Here is a 13,452-nt window from a genome sequence, read left to right as displayed (position 1 = left end):
CTGTTACAGTCCCAGGAATGATGTTAAGCTGTCTCTGTGTGACAAGGCTGTAAATCACTTTGACATAAAATGTAACTGAAGTAGAAATAGAAATACATTTAATGTCTTGTGTTTCTAAGCCTTACCGTGGAAAATCCATCTCAAAGGGAGACTTCTCAACTTAGTGTCTTTCCCAACAGGTCTCATCAGTTTTAAGGCTTTGATAGAAGAATCAGAACTGAAAAAGTTCCCAGACAACGACCTGCTGCGACACCTCCGCCTGGTGACACAGGACGCAGACAAATGTGCCTCAGTGGCCCAGCAGCTGCTGAATGGCAAGAGACAGACCAGGTAAGTGCCACTCCAGCAAAACTGGAGCACCAAAGATGGATAAAAGTGCTCTGCAAGACCTAAAAATTAAAAGAAGCTTTGTCTCCTCAGTAGAGCCATTTTGACAGGGAGATTCAGCTTTACTACGTGTTACTTGATTATTTTTTTCTTATAAGGTTGAAATAGGGAATGCTCACAACTTTTGAAGGAAGATATAAAGAAGAACTCCCAATGTGATCCTATGTATCTGTTAAAAATACCTATTTTTAACACAGAATGGTAAATTAAAATTTATTTTATAGTGTTCACATTCCAGCCATGCTGGCATATCCTGCTGGGCTGTCCTCCTCTTTTGTGTAAAAACACACTGTGGATTCAGTTGGAGCCAGCATTGTAAGGGATCTCTTTCCTTTTCTGTTCAGGGTTCTCAGACCTCATTAATACTGGCTTGAGTTTAGAGAGGCTTTTAATTTTGTACAGTTTGTTAGCACTTATAAGCCACTCATTTGATACAAAGCTTTCAGATAAAAATAAAAACGCTGATTTCAGTGTAGAGAGGATTTTTCAGAAGTGCCTACGCAACCTGTCAATATAAAACCCATTCAGAATTGGGATTTGTTCTCTTTTGGTGTTGGCATGGGCAGAGCTGACTACAATAGCTACTGCAACATAACTGAATAGTTTATCCACAGTTGCTTTGTGTTCTGGAAAAAAAAAAAAGCTTAATTTTATTCCATAATAACCTGTGCCCTTCCAAGGCTGAGTAGCTGTTCCAGAATCCCATTTATTATGAGTGTTTCAATGATAGCTTGTTCTGCAGTGGCAGACTGAGCTTTCCTATGTGTGTTAGCCCTGGGCTGCTTGTGAATGTTCTGCTATTCCTGAGGAAGGCCTGGATGACATGAAAACATAAGGGAATCAAAAAATCATAGAGTGGTTTGAGTGGGAATGGACCTTAAAGCTCATCTTGTTCCATCCACTCCCTGCAGGGAGACCTTCCACTAGCCCAGGTTTCTCCAAGCCCTGTCCAACCTGGCCTTGAAGTTGAGTGTTTTGATGTTTATTTTCTCTCAGTGATAACCAAGAAATCTGCGCGGTGTCGTTGCAGGTACCGCTCCGGGGGAGGGAAGTGCCAGAACCAGCTGACGGTGAACGAGCTGCGGCTCTTTGTGAGGCAGCTCTACGCCCTGCCCTGTGTGCTCAGCCAGACTCCCCTGCTGAAGGTAACCTGGGGAAGGGAGCAGGAGCATCTGCAGAGTCATGGATTTGCACTCATTCATCTCACTGTTTGCTCCTAGAGTTAATACCTGGGTGCTGTTAGGCTGGGGTGACTTGTGTGCATGGGATGCTGAAGAAAGGAGCTTTGACTGGCCACTTTTTGTGGTCAGCAGAGTTTTATACAGCACAGGCAAATCAAACCATTCATGTTGTATGAAGGATTGTAGGAGAAAGGAGCAGGGTGACCCAGGAAAATGCAGGTTAAAAGTTTGGGGTTGGTTAACTGGTCTGCTTTTACAGGTAAAGCCAGGTCAATCTGAGAACATCCAAACTCTCCAGAGCTCTCTTGTTCTTACCATTTTCCTTCTTAAAGTACCACTTTCCTTAAACGAATCCAGAATCAGCTTTCTCAGTCTTGTAATTCGATCACTCTTTGTGCTCTCAACTCACATTCCAGGAAACCCCACAGATAAGTCCAGCCAAACCCAGCCCAGGCTGGCCAAATCCTCTCTCCAGCAGAGAACCTGCTGCTGGCAGGAGTCACATCACTGTGAATCCCACAACCACCAGCTGTGCTGGTTCTGTGCTCTCCAGATGATGAGAGCTCAGGCAAACTGAAAGTAATTCAAAATCTTGTTTCAGAATTTGCCAAAATGGTCCATATCACACTGAGGGGCAATTAAAAAAAATAAAATTCTGTGCAGCTGCAATTCTTGCCTTAAAGGAAAAGGGCTTTGCATATTTGTGACACTTGAAACCAAGAGATGCCATGTCCAGCTCTGGATCTGTCCCTCAAGTATCCACCCAACACCAGATGGTGCCATGTAAATGAATGGGAATAAACCAGTTCAGCTCAGCTATGACTGCTGTTTTGGAAGCTTTATCTGTCCTGCAGTGCATGGATCAGATTTGATGCAGTCCTATTTACAGTTATTTGTTTATAGCACTGAAGCTGTGAAGTTTTCTTGCTGGTTGAAAAGCAGAATTTTGGAAATGCCAGACATGCAAACAGTTCCTCTCCATCTGGCATTCCTGCACAGGGAAATAACAAACACATATGGTCAGAGTGTTGCTTTGTATCATCCTCAACAAGCCTCAATTATATGTCATTGTGCAATTTGGGCTGTTCGTATGAATGACCAACATTAGTGGAGATGGGTTCACAGTTCAGTCTGTCTCTAAAAAATGTTTTATTCCATGCTGGAGGAGGTTGCCCACCCTGGGAAACAGCCTCACTGGAAAAATGCCAAAGTGTAGCTGTGAGGGAAGGACTTCCTGCAGGAAAGGCATTTCAGACTGGGCAGGTTGCTCCATACAGAATAATCCCAGCCTTCACTGTGGGATTGCTCTGGATGACTGTCCTTTATCCTGGGGAAAGTGCAAACAGCCCCAGAAATACCTTTTGGGATAATGAGCTGCTGAGTGCATGGAGAGAGAGAAGGTGTTGTCCTGTATGAGAGAGTAAAATGCCTGTGGCTCACTGGGACTATGGGGTGCAGCTCAACAGCCTTAGCAGTGCAGCAGAAATGAATCCCAGAACCTCTGGGCCCTTCCCAGTGTTTTACAAAGCCTTCATAACCCTCACCTTGGCTGTTTCTCAGCTGCCTGAACCATTTCAAAACAAAGCCAGACAGCAGCACCCATGGAACACTCAAATTTCCCTTTACATCCTTTCTGTTCTTCCAGGACCTCTTTCTGACACCTCTGGGACTGGGAATTCCTTGTTCTGGGATACCCAAGCTTGTGGCCGTGGTACATATGAGGAGGTGCTGGCAACCCTGTGTGTTGAAGACACTATTTATTGTTGTGTTCCATCTCTCAGGATAATTTGCTGTGTGCACTGTAGGGGTTTGCCAGGAGCCTGTGCTCCCATTGTCAACCCTGTGCTTCCATGGCTAACTTTAAGTGACTTGGCAGGGGACTTTTTGTCTGATTTATTGTCACCTTTGTGTATTTCAGGATCTCCTGGACCGCGTGGAGGCTTTCCAACAGCAGAGCCAAAAGCTCCTTTCCGAAGAGACGCCCAGCGCCGCGGAGCTGCAGGAGCTGCTGGACGTCAGCTTCGACTTCGACGTGGACCTGCCGCAGCTGCCGGAGCTGCGGACGCGGCTGGAGCAGGCGCGGTGGCTGGAGGACGTGCAGCTGGCCTGCTCAGAGCACAGCTCCCTCACCCTGGACGACATGAGGCGCCTCATCGACTCGGGCGTGGGGCTGGCGCCGTACCCGGCCGTGGAGAAGGCGATGGCAAAGCTGCAGGAGCTCCTCACTGTGTCTGAGCACTGGGATGACAAAGCCAGGAACCTGATAAAGGCCAGGTACAGCTGAAGCTCAGTGTTGGCGTTTTGTGGCTCATGGGTTGTTTCAGATGGTGTAGGGGCATCTGTGGAGGGCAGGGAGAGGGAACTCTGCAGAGCTGAGATGTTCTAGAAACACGTGGCTTTATTGCAAGAGTCGTGGGTAAAAAGGGCTTTGCCTTCAGCCACCAGCCTGGGCTGGAGGGAACCCCAAAGAGAGAGGGGGAGAGAGAGGGGGTGCCCCCTGTAAGCAGCACCTCACAGCCGGGCTGTGCTGTTCCCCCAGGCCCCGGCAGTCCCTGAGCAGCCTGGCAGCAGCAGTGAAGGAACTGGAGGAGATCCCAGCCTACCTCCCCAATGGAGCAGCCCTGAAGGACGCTGTGCAGAAGGCCAAGGACTGGCTGCAGGAGGTGGAGGCTCTGCAGGTACGTGAGGGGAGGGACAGTGAGCCCTCTGTTGTCCCCAGAGCCACCCCACACCCCGTGTGTGCTCTGGGGCTCTGCTGTGGCTCTGACCAGTCTGGGATATTGATTATCTCAGCCATGGAGCAGCTGCACTCACTGCTCTGATTCTTGCTTCTGTTTCTGATCTATATTCCTTCACCTTTGCAACTAACTACTATAAAACAGCTATTACCAAAAATCTAAAGTTAAAATGTTACTGCATTATGGAACTTGTTCACCTTAAGGTCACTTTTGCACAGTTGCTCAGTAAAAACTGAGCTGTCTGAGCATTAAATTCATTTTTACAAGCTCTGCCCTGAATGTCTTGAGTTCCTGCTGTGACTTGGGCAGTGCTGCATCCAACATCTCCTCATTTCCCTCCGGGCAGGTCGGGGGCCGTGTGCCCGTGCTGGACACGCTGGCAGAGCTCGTCACCAGAGGTCGCTCCATCCCAGTGCACCTGGATTACCTGCCCAGGCTGGAGGCCCTGGTGGCCGAAGTGCAGGCCTGGAAGGAGTGTGCAGCAAACACCTTCCTGTGTGAGAATTCTCCATATTCCCTTCTGGAGGTGAGAGGCCTGGGCTGGGGATCAGGGCCCAGCTAGGGGCAGTAAATATTAACTATAATTGCAGAATTGCTTTAGGATTACATGAACTATTTTACTAACAACTTTTGTTAGTAACCTATACTTCTAATAATAGTTTTAAATTTCTAAAATGCTTAAGATTTAGCTATGTCTTCTTTATTCTTACTCAGTAGCTAACAAGAGCAGGCAGTGCCAGTGTCTAACATTTTCCATAGGAATATGGGAATACTGACAAATCTGTGGCACTGGATTAGAGCAGCCTCTGGAATCTCTGCCCTTTCCCAGGGTTTGCAGTTTCAGTCCATGGAGGATGTTCAGTGTGTCAGCTGTCTCCTTCCTCTCTCTGTGTCTCTCTCCCAGCAACTCTGGGAGAAACACAAGGGTTGTTTGTGTCTGACCATTTTACACAACTGAAGTTCCAGCTTTCCAGCTCTCCCTACCCTACAGAATAACCTTATCCTAATCCCTCAGAACTTTGATGGAATAACTGCAGGAACCCCAGTTCTCAGCACTTGACTGTGGCAGGAAGGTGCCTTAGGACCAGTGCAGGTGTGACACTGCTGCAGGTGTGACACTGCTGCAGGTGTGACACTGCTGCAGGTGTGACACTGCTGTTGTGTCCCTCAGGTGCTGTGCCCCTGGTGTGACATCGGGATGCTCAGTCTGAAGAAGAAGCAGAAGAAGCTAAAGGAGCCAGTGCCAAGTGGCAAGAAGAAAAGCAGCAAGCTGGAGACACTCAGCGACCTGGAGCGGGCACTCTCCGAAAGCAAGGACACGGCGTCCGCGGTATGTGGCCAGAGCTTTCCTGGCTGGAATTCCTTCTGAGTTCCTTCAATCCTTGTTTCTGTTTGCCTCCTGTGCAGGAGTGTGGCTTCCACTCTGTTCTTGCTGTGCTGCTCTGCAGGATCTCTGGGACTGCACTTTGTCTGTGTTTGTTCCAGAGTTCCCAAAATTGCTTTCAGTAGAAACAACATGTGTTGCTTTGTGCATTAAACAGCCTCACAGTTTGCTGTAGCTGAACAAAGCACAGGAAAACAAAAAAATGGAGACCTATTTTCCCCTACCATACCTTATTAGAAATGGGATAGGGTTTGCCCAAGTCTGTTCCTTTCAAAGAATACAATAATGCAGCACCGTTTATAATTAAAACAAATGCTCTAAATAATTAAAGAAAACTTCATGCTCCAGTTATGGAGTCACTAAAACACTGCTCTGGGTGGAGCAGACTCAGTTGCTGGTGGGAAAGGGCTTCATTCCAGCAGACCTAGTGCAGAGCCTGGACTTGGGTAATGGTGTCCTGTGGCTAATGATGCAGTAGGGGCTCATTGAGTGGGGCTTGAGTGTAATTTGATGTGGGACATTGAAGTTTTAACCTATGTTTATGAAGTTTAACCTCCAATCCCACTTGCTGCCCTGCTGCACATCCCCATCCTTGCTTTGTTCTGACATTTAGACTGGTGTGTCTGCAGGGTGATGGAGCAGAGGGCCCCCTGTTTTTAAGAATCAGTGTCCTTTGACTCTGTTCCAGATGGCCACACTGGGAGAAGCCCGGCTGAGGGAGATGGAGGCTCTCCGTGCCCTGCGAGCCGCCAACGAGGTGAAGGCTCTTTCCAGCGAGGACGGCGCCGAGCTCAAGGTGTGTCTGTGCCAGAAGGAGCCGGCTGCTCCCATGATCCAGTGTGAGCTCTGCAGGGGATTCTTCCACACCAGCTGCGTCCCAGCACCCGGAGCCTCCCCGGGGCCACGCGTGTGGCTGTGCCCGCAGTGCCACCGCTCGCAGAAGCCGCCCCTGGAGAAGATCCTACCCTTGCTGGCGTCCCTGCAGCGCATCCGCGTGCGGCTGCCCGAGGGCGACGCCCTGCGCTACATGATCGAGAGAACTGTCAGCTGGCAGCACAGGGCGCAGCAAATGTTGTATTCAGGGAACCTAAAACGCATCCACGACAAAATCGGCTCAGGATTACCCTACGGCAGGTGGCAAGGCTTGACGGGCCAGCTGCCAGAGACAAACAAGGTGAGGCTGGGCTGGGCTTCCTGCACAGGGAGTGATGCTGATCTGGGTTTGGGTCTGCTGTTGTAGGTCCCTACAAATCCCAGCAAGGCAGCAGAGGGTTTGTTCCTGCTTTACAGCTCTCAGGAACTGGGTCCTGCTGTGCTCCTCATCCACGATGTGTGTGTGTGCCCCAGCAGCAGCTTCGTGTTCCCTTCTGCTGGAGTCCAGGAATAATTCCTGCCAAAGAGCCTGTTTTCCCCTCTCCCAGCTCCTGTGTTCTGTGACACCAGTAATGACAGAGCTGCTGAGTTACTGTTTCTGGAGGCCTCACTAGTCAGTTGGTCTTTATATTCCACTCCTGCAAGTTTTCAAACAAAGTTTTTAGTGTTGAGAAGCACTCAACACTTAGTGTTGAGAATTACTCAGGCACAAGCTGTCCTGTGCATTACCAGCTTGGCTCTCAGACAAGGTTGTTTTCAACAGTGTCTTCATCCTTTGCTGCCTCTCCTCACTTCCACTAGACCTCCCAAGCTGAAAATTCTGCTCATATTGCTGGGTTTAGCCACAGCAGCTGTTTCAGGTGGGGTAGTGAGGGAGTTTTGTCTTTTTTCAGAAAATCTTTCAGCAAAAAGGACACGTAAAGAAGGAAAGGAGGTAAAGAATTTTCCTGAGATAACAAATGCAGAAAAGTATCAGAAATCAAAGCTCTGTGCTGTAGAAAGAGCATGAAACACCCCAAAATGGAATGTACACCTTACTTTTGTCAGTCCAGTCCAGTTACAGTTAGGCTGAGTTTCTGTTTTCATGTTCACTTATGTTAAAACATAAACCATGCCACACATGCCTGATGGGGTGTTACAGCTTCTTCTCATTCCCCCAGCTGTGCCAATGGCTTGTGGACCAAATTTTTCAACCAAGCAAGCCAAGATATAGAAATTAAAATATCTTTAGGTATTTAAGAGATTTTTTTTCTGGTCATTTAGGTCTGAAAGTATCATTTTGCTAGGTCAGCTGGTGTAGCTGAAAAGAAACTGGCCAAGATTTTGGAAACAGAAGTTGATGTTTCAGCCAGAAATTGAAACAATGAGTTTAATTTGCAGGATGATGTTAGCTCAGTGTGGAACTGTGAGGTTCCTCCCACCCAGAGCAGTGTAAACCATTTTTGAGGGGTCTGGACCTTAAGTCAGTGAATCTTCCAAATCAGGGTGTTTCTGGCTGAGCTCATCTGGGTTCCTGTGACTACAATTCCCAAATCAGAGGTCCCTGGGAAGCTCAGTGGAAGAGCACCTCCCTTTTGGACCAGGGTAGTGAGATACAAGATTTCAGGAGCTGTAAGAAAAAACAAGTGTTGATCCTATCACAGTTAATTCTGCATTTCAAACTCCACATTTAGTGAAACCATCTGCATTTTGTTTTCTAGGTGTCCCAGACAATTGGAGCAATGTCATTCTCCATGCCTCATGACTGGGATAACAGAACCGTGTATTTGCATTCTCCATTCTCTACAGGACAGCACTGCATCCCACTTCATGGTTTGTAACCTTCACTTTGCTTTGGGGGGTTTTCCCCTTGCCCCTTCCTTTTTTTCTCCTGTGTTTGGTGGGGCAGGGAGGGTGTCCTGGTCACTGGTGCTTGTTTTCTCCATCTCCTCAGCAGCTTTGGAGCTCAGGGCCCAGCTTTGGCAGAGGGTGAATTGCTCAAGGATAGACATTTCCCATGTGTAATGAAAAGATGTGGCACGTTGGGATGAGGAATCAGGATTCCCCTTTTACAAGAACAGCTCCCCCAGGCTGCAGAAGGGAGAAGGAAAGGGGAGAGGCCACTGGAAATGCAGGAGGTGGATGGGAGGAGCAGGATGTGCTGCTGGAAGCCATGGGACACCTAATGCAGGGGACACAACTCCACATGAGCTTTGCTGCAGCACAACTGCCCCAGCCCCTGGGGGTCTGCTCTGCTGGGGCCACTCAGCACAGGCTCCTCACCATCCTCACCTCTGACTCAGAGGGTTGGACTAACAGACAAGCTGTGAATTGCATCATTTTATGACTGTGACAGAAATTATTTATCATTTCTTCACCCCTCATGCATAATGCTCCAGGGACACAAGTCTAGACTTACCTTCATGTCTGTGCAGCTCAGTTCACACCAGTGTTGGAAAAGCCATTTCAGTGGAATGTTACCTTTCACATCAAACAAAGCAGTTCTTTGTGTCACCAGGTTAATTTTTCATATTTGAGTTGTAGTGTATTAATAAGCTGTTATTTATACAAAGAGTTTGGCCTTCCCAGCCAGGACTGTTTCAGAGCCCTGTATGAGCAGTGGGTAGTGACTGTAGAGCAGGACCCTGCTGTTGAAAACGAGCAGTCAAGAGGGAGCAGATAAGAACTAACTCATACAGTTGCAGATTAAAAGTCTTTCGCCATTTCTTATTGTGCTACCAGAATTTTTTCATTATGTGTGCAGTTCTTGTCACTGAAGAATTCCTGCTCTGTCTCCTTGTCTTTCACACCAGTCATTAGCACTGAGCTGGATGAGCTGATGATGGAAGCCCAGCTGCTGCAGGTTTCTTTGCCTGAGATCCAGGAGCTGTACCAGGCCCTGTTCACCAAGCAGAGCCCTGCCCTGCAGCCAGAGCAGAGGTCACCCAGCACAGCCACAAGTGACAAGGCAAGTGTCCAACAGCAGCACTGAGCTGGAGCACCTGGGGAAGGGCTCTGCCTCACCCCTGGGGTTTTACAGGGGTTTGTGTGTGTGGCTGCACTTCCATGAAAATACATTCTCCTTGTGCAAAAGGAGCCAAGGAGTTGATAAGAAATTAGTTACAAAATATTGTGGACTAATACCTTTTTAAAACTTAGTCAGTCTCTGTACTTTAAATACATCTGTCCTGATTTCATGGAATTGCAGAATCCCAGACTGGTTTGGGTTGGAAGGGATCTTAAAGCTCATTTTGTTCTACCCCTTGCCATGGGCAGGGACACCTTCCATTAGAGCAGATTGTTCCAAGTCCCATCCTGGCCTTGAACACTTGATTGTTGTCCTCTGTCAAGGCTTTCCAAGGGAGCTGCTGTGGGAGCAGGAAATGAGGATGGTTTTCTCTCTGAGTTCTGTCCCCTTGGCTCCTCTTACACATCTCATGCTACTGAAAATGCACTTGCACTTAAATCTATTCCTAAAATCATGGATTATTGGTGTTAGCTGCATATTTCCAACCTTGCCAAAATGTCTTTCCCACAGAACGAGTGCTGCCGAGGGAAGAAGGACGGGATTAGTTACATGGAGAGAAAACTGAAGCGGCGTTTTGAGCGAGAGAACTTCTGTGGGGAGAAGAGAGCGAGGGTAAAAAAGATGAGAACACCCAAAAAGAAGAAACTGAAACTGAACCCCTCAAAGGATCTGTGCAGTAACAAACTGGAGAGAGAACGGGAGCGGCTCCTGGAGCTGCAGCGTTCCAGCGACAGCCACTTGCTGCCCTCGGACACGTCGTTCTCGGAGCAGGAGGACTCTGAGGATGAGGATGCCATCTGCCCAGCTGTGAACTGCCTCCAGCCCGAGGGGGATGAGGTCAGGAGGGGCAGACACACTGGGATCTGGGACAGGGAGCTGCCCTGGGGCTGTTTGGCTGCAGAAAAGCTGTTCATGAGGAGAGTGGGAGGCCCTGAGTGCAGAAAAGCTGTTTATGAGGAGAGAGGGAGGCCCTGGCTCACCCAGGACCTGTGTCCCTGCAGCTGGGACAGGCAGGACTGACCCCACCTGCCCTGGGGCAGCTGTGTGGCATCAGAACATCTGCAATGCCCTGGGAGGGGGCAGGTGGGGCCTGTATCCCTCTTGGGATACAAGTGTGGGTGGGTTCTGTGGGTGGGAACAGTGCCTGGGGCTCTGCTCAGCCCCATCCATGCTGCAGATGGAGAAGAGAGAGAGACATCGAGTGTCTGATAGGTGGGAAAGCAGTGGGGAGATCAGGGGGGGGTGTGCCCTGTTCACAGCCCCAGAGAGCAGAGAACACAGTGAACACCCAGCAGCAGCCAGATGTGGGACAGGATATTGCTCATGTAAATAAACCAGGAGCCTCAGGATGCCCCACAAGTGCCCTGTCTGACCCTGTCTCTGCTCCTCACCAGGTCGACTGGGTCCAGTGTGATGGCAGCTGCAACCAGTGGTTCCACCAGGTGTGTGTGGGGATCTCCCCGGAGATGGCAGAGAAGGAGGATTACATCTGCGCCAGCTGCGCCGGGAAGGACGCCCAGTACAGGAAGTAAAACCCCCCAAAAACCTTTCAGGACTCGAGTAAAGAAGGTTCCCCAGTTTTCCAGTTAAGCCACAGGGGCTGGTTTAAGAACCAGATTGCAAATGGTGCTACTTCTATCCTTATGGGATCATTTTCCAGAACTCAAAAACAATTTTTGACACTTTTGTATTTTTCCCTTGATCTGTTTGTGGTTGTTGAGGTTTGAGATGCTGACTGTTTGCAGGGGTTTCCACCGATTTGGGGAGGCATTTGACACGTGCACCTTTATTGTACAGCATTCAGTTACCTCTGGGATTTATTGGCCTATTTAATTCAGCTTGGTTTGGGTGCAAAAACAAACAAACAAATAAAAACCCCTGCACCATGAATTTTCCAAGAATCCTCTTTTGAGGAAATCCCTGTTTACTCTGTTAACTCTTTGGAGACTTTAGTTTTTTTCCACTTTGTTTTTTGGTAGACTAGGTTTATTTATCTGAGCAATAACTTCTATGTCTGGTTTCAGTGACTGGAATGACAACTGAACAGCGTGTTGCTTCTAGCATTGGTTGATGTACAGACAGCAAATGTTAGATCCTAGTGTCACTGAGGGCCCTGTGATGTAGAAGACAGGAAAAAAAAAATCTGTAAAGTAATTGCCACAGCTGTATTTTGGCTTTCTCCTTTTTTGGGTAGCTTGTATCAAATGTTGCAGTTTATATTGTGGAATAAACCCCTGGTTATGTTATAAAATTAAATGTTGTTGTTTTTTAGAGAGTTTGAAATGCAGTTTTATTTCCCTCTGAACGAATCCACGCTGCATCACTGGGTTCTCATAGCCAAGAAATAATTCACCTTCCAAAGAAGCAATGCAGAAGGTGTGGTGGTTCTTGTCTGTTCAGGTTTGGAAGGAGGAGGGAAGTCAAAATGTTATACAACAAATAAAAAATAAAAAAAAAAAAGTTTTTCCAAAGGTGAACTCTGGGTGGGCTCCCTTCAGCTGCCCCTGCCTGCATTTAGCCCAGGAGCCTGAGGAATGAGGAGATTTCTGGTTCTCCCAGGATTTATGGAAGATAAAACCAACACTGGAGATCATTTGCTGTGTTTGGGCTGCTCCAGGGTCAGTGCAGCTCAGGGAATTGGGGCTTCCAGTGGGGTTCAGCTGCCAGGACCTTGCCAGGGCACACAAAACACCAACAAACTGGAATCATGAACGTTTTGGCTGCAGGAGAAATAAATATTGCACACAACTAGGAAGGAACCATCTCCAGAGTGCACAGAGAGCACCACAAGGAGCTGAGATGTGGCTCTTCTGTGAATCCAGAAATGAATGTGCTGTTCTGAGAGAGGGGCTGGAGCACAGCCCTGACAAATGGCTTTATCCTCCTTTCAGGAGGGAACAAGAGCTCTCCCTGAGGATGTGAACACCTCAGCCTGTGCAGAAACAGCTCCTCACCAAGAGCAGCATCAATGGGGATAAAAGTCTGTCTGGAAGAGGAGATAAAGCAGCCACAGGAGAAGAATTCAACACTCAGCAGCTTTGAGACACAGACAAGACTCAGGGATCAGGGAGTTCCTGCAAAAAGGCCTTGGGTAGAAGGAACAAATATTTTATGACAAGAAGAAAAGCCTGTGTGATGATGGGATAAACTGCCACATCCAAAATTCCCCTTGCTGAGAGGAAGGTTTGCTGCAAGGTGGTTGAAAAGAAATAGTGATGTACCCTAAATTCAGAGGTGCAGCCAAAGGACAAAATCAGAGGGTCCACAAAAAATCATAGTTTTGTTAGTAAATCACACATCAAAATAACATCCAGTGAATATATAAAAAAACCTCTGCTGTTAATACACCAACTATCAGCATCTCCTATCTGAAAAAAGCATAAACCAAAGCCCAAACTAAAAGCAATAATGAAAACACAACCACAAAACACACAGACTCTAAAAAGGCAAACCCAAAAAGAGACCACACAAAACAATTCCTAAAATATGAAAACTAATTTATGAAAAAATATGAATATTCAGCAAACTAATGCAATAAAAAGAGTATTTAACGAATGTCTCAGATATAGCAGAGTCCTGACCCCCAGAACTGCAGCAGGGGGTTTGTCCAGGGGTCCCCTGTCAGCCCCTTGTGGGGTGTTTGTCACTCCCGGCCCTTCCCGAGCCCTTTGGGGCCATTCCTGACCCGGGATGGCCATTCCCCCTGACCCGGTTTGGCCATTCCTGACCCAAGGTGACCATTCCCTGACCCTGGGTGACCATTCCTGACCCAGGGTGACCATTCCTGACCCGGTTTGGCCATTCCTGACCCGGAGTGACCATTCCTGACCCGGTTTGGCCATTCCTGACCCAAGGTGACCATTCCCTGACCCTGGGTGACCA

At 48.1% G+C, this 13,452-nt stretch overlaps 1 protein-coding gene across 1 annotated transcript in view; it reads left to right on the top strand.

The window, feature by feature from the left end:
• The window catches only part of KDM5B (lysine demethylase 5B), a 41,565-nt gene extending 29,319 nt beyond the window's left edge, over nucleotides 1-12,246 (top strand). Inside the window, exons 17-27 of the mRNA XM_083878469.1 lie at nucleotides 180-330; nucleotides 1,418-1,532; nucleotides 3,487-3,842; nucleotides 4,108-4,246; nucleotides 4,653-4,832; nucleotides 5,478-5,636; nucleotides 6,379-6,864; nucleotides 8,264-8,375; nucleotides 9,356-9,510; nucleotides 10,081-10,407; nucleotides 10,965-12,246. Coding sequence (XP_083734595.1) covers nucleotides 180-330; nucleotides 1,418-1,532; nucleotides 3,487-3,842; nucleotides 4,108-4,246; nucleotides 4,653-4,832; nucleotides 5,478-5,636; nucleotides 6,379-6,864; nucleotides 8,264-8,375; nucleotides 9,356-9,510; nucleotides 10,081-10,407; nucleotides 10,965-11,102 — 2,318 coding nt within the window. The 3' untranslated portion in view covers nucleotides 11,103-12,246. The remainder of the gene's footprint in view (nucleotides 1-179; nucleotides 331-1,417; nucleotides 1,533-3,486; nucleotides 3,843-4,107; nucleotides 4,247-4,652; nucleotides 4,833-5,477; nucleotides 5,637-6,378; nucleotides 6,865-8,263; nucleotides 8,376-9,355; nucleotides 9,511-10,080; nucleotides 10,408-10,964) is intronic.
• The last annotated feature ends 1,206 nt before the right edge of the window (nucleotides 12,247-13,452 follow it).

Source organism: Zosterops lateralis (genome assembly GCF_965231275.1).
Source record: "Zosterops lateralis genome assembly, chromosome: 26".
In the NCBI taxonomy this organism is placed as follows: Eukaryota; Metazoa; Chordata; class Aves; order Passeriformes; family Zosteropidae; genus Zosterops; species Zosterops lateralis.
This window is presented reverse-complemented; position numbering and strand designations above follow the sequence as displayed.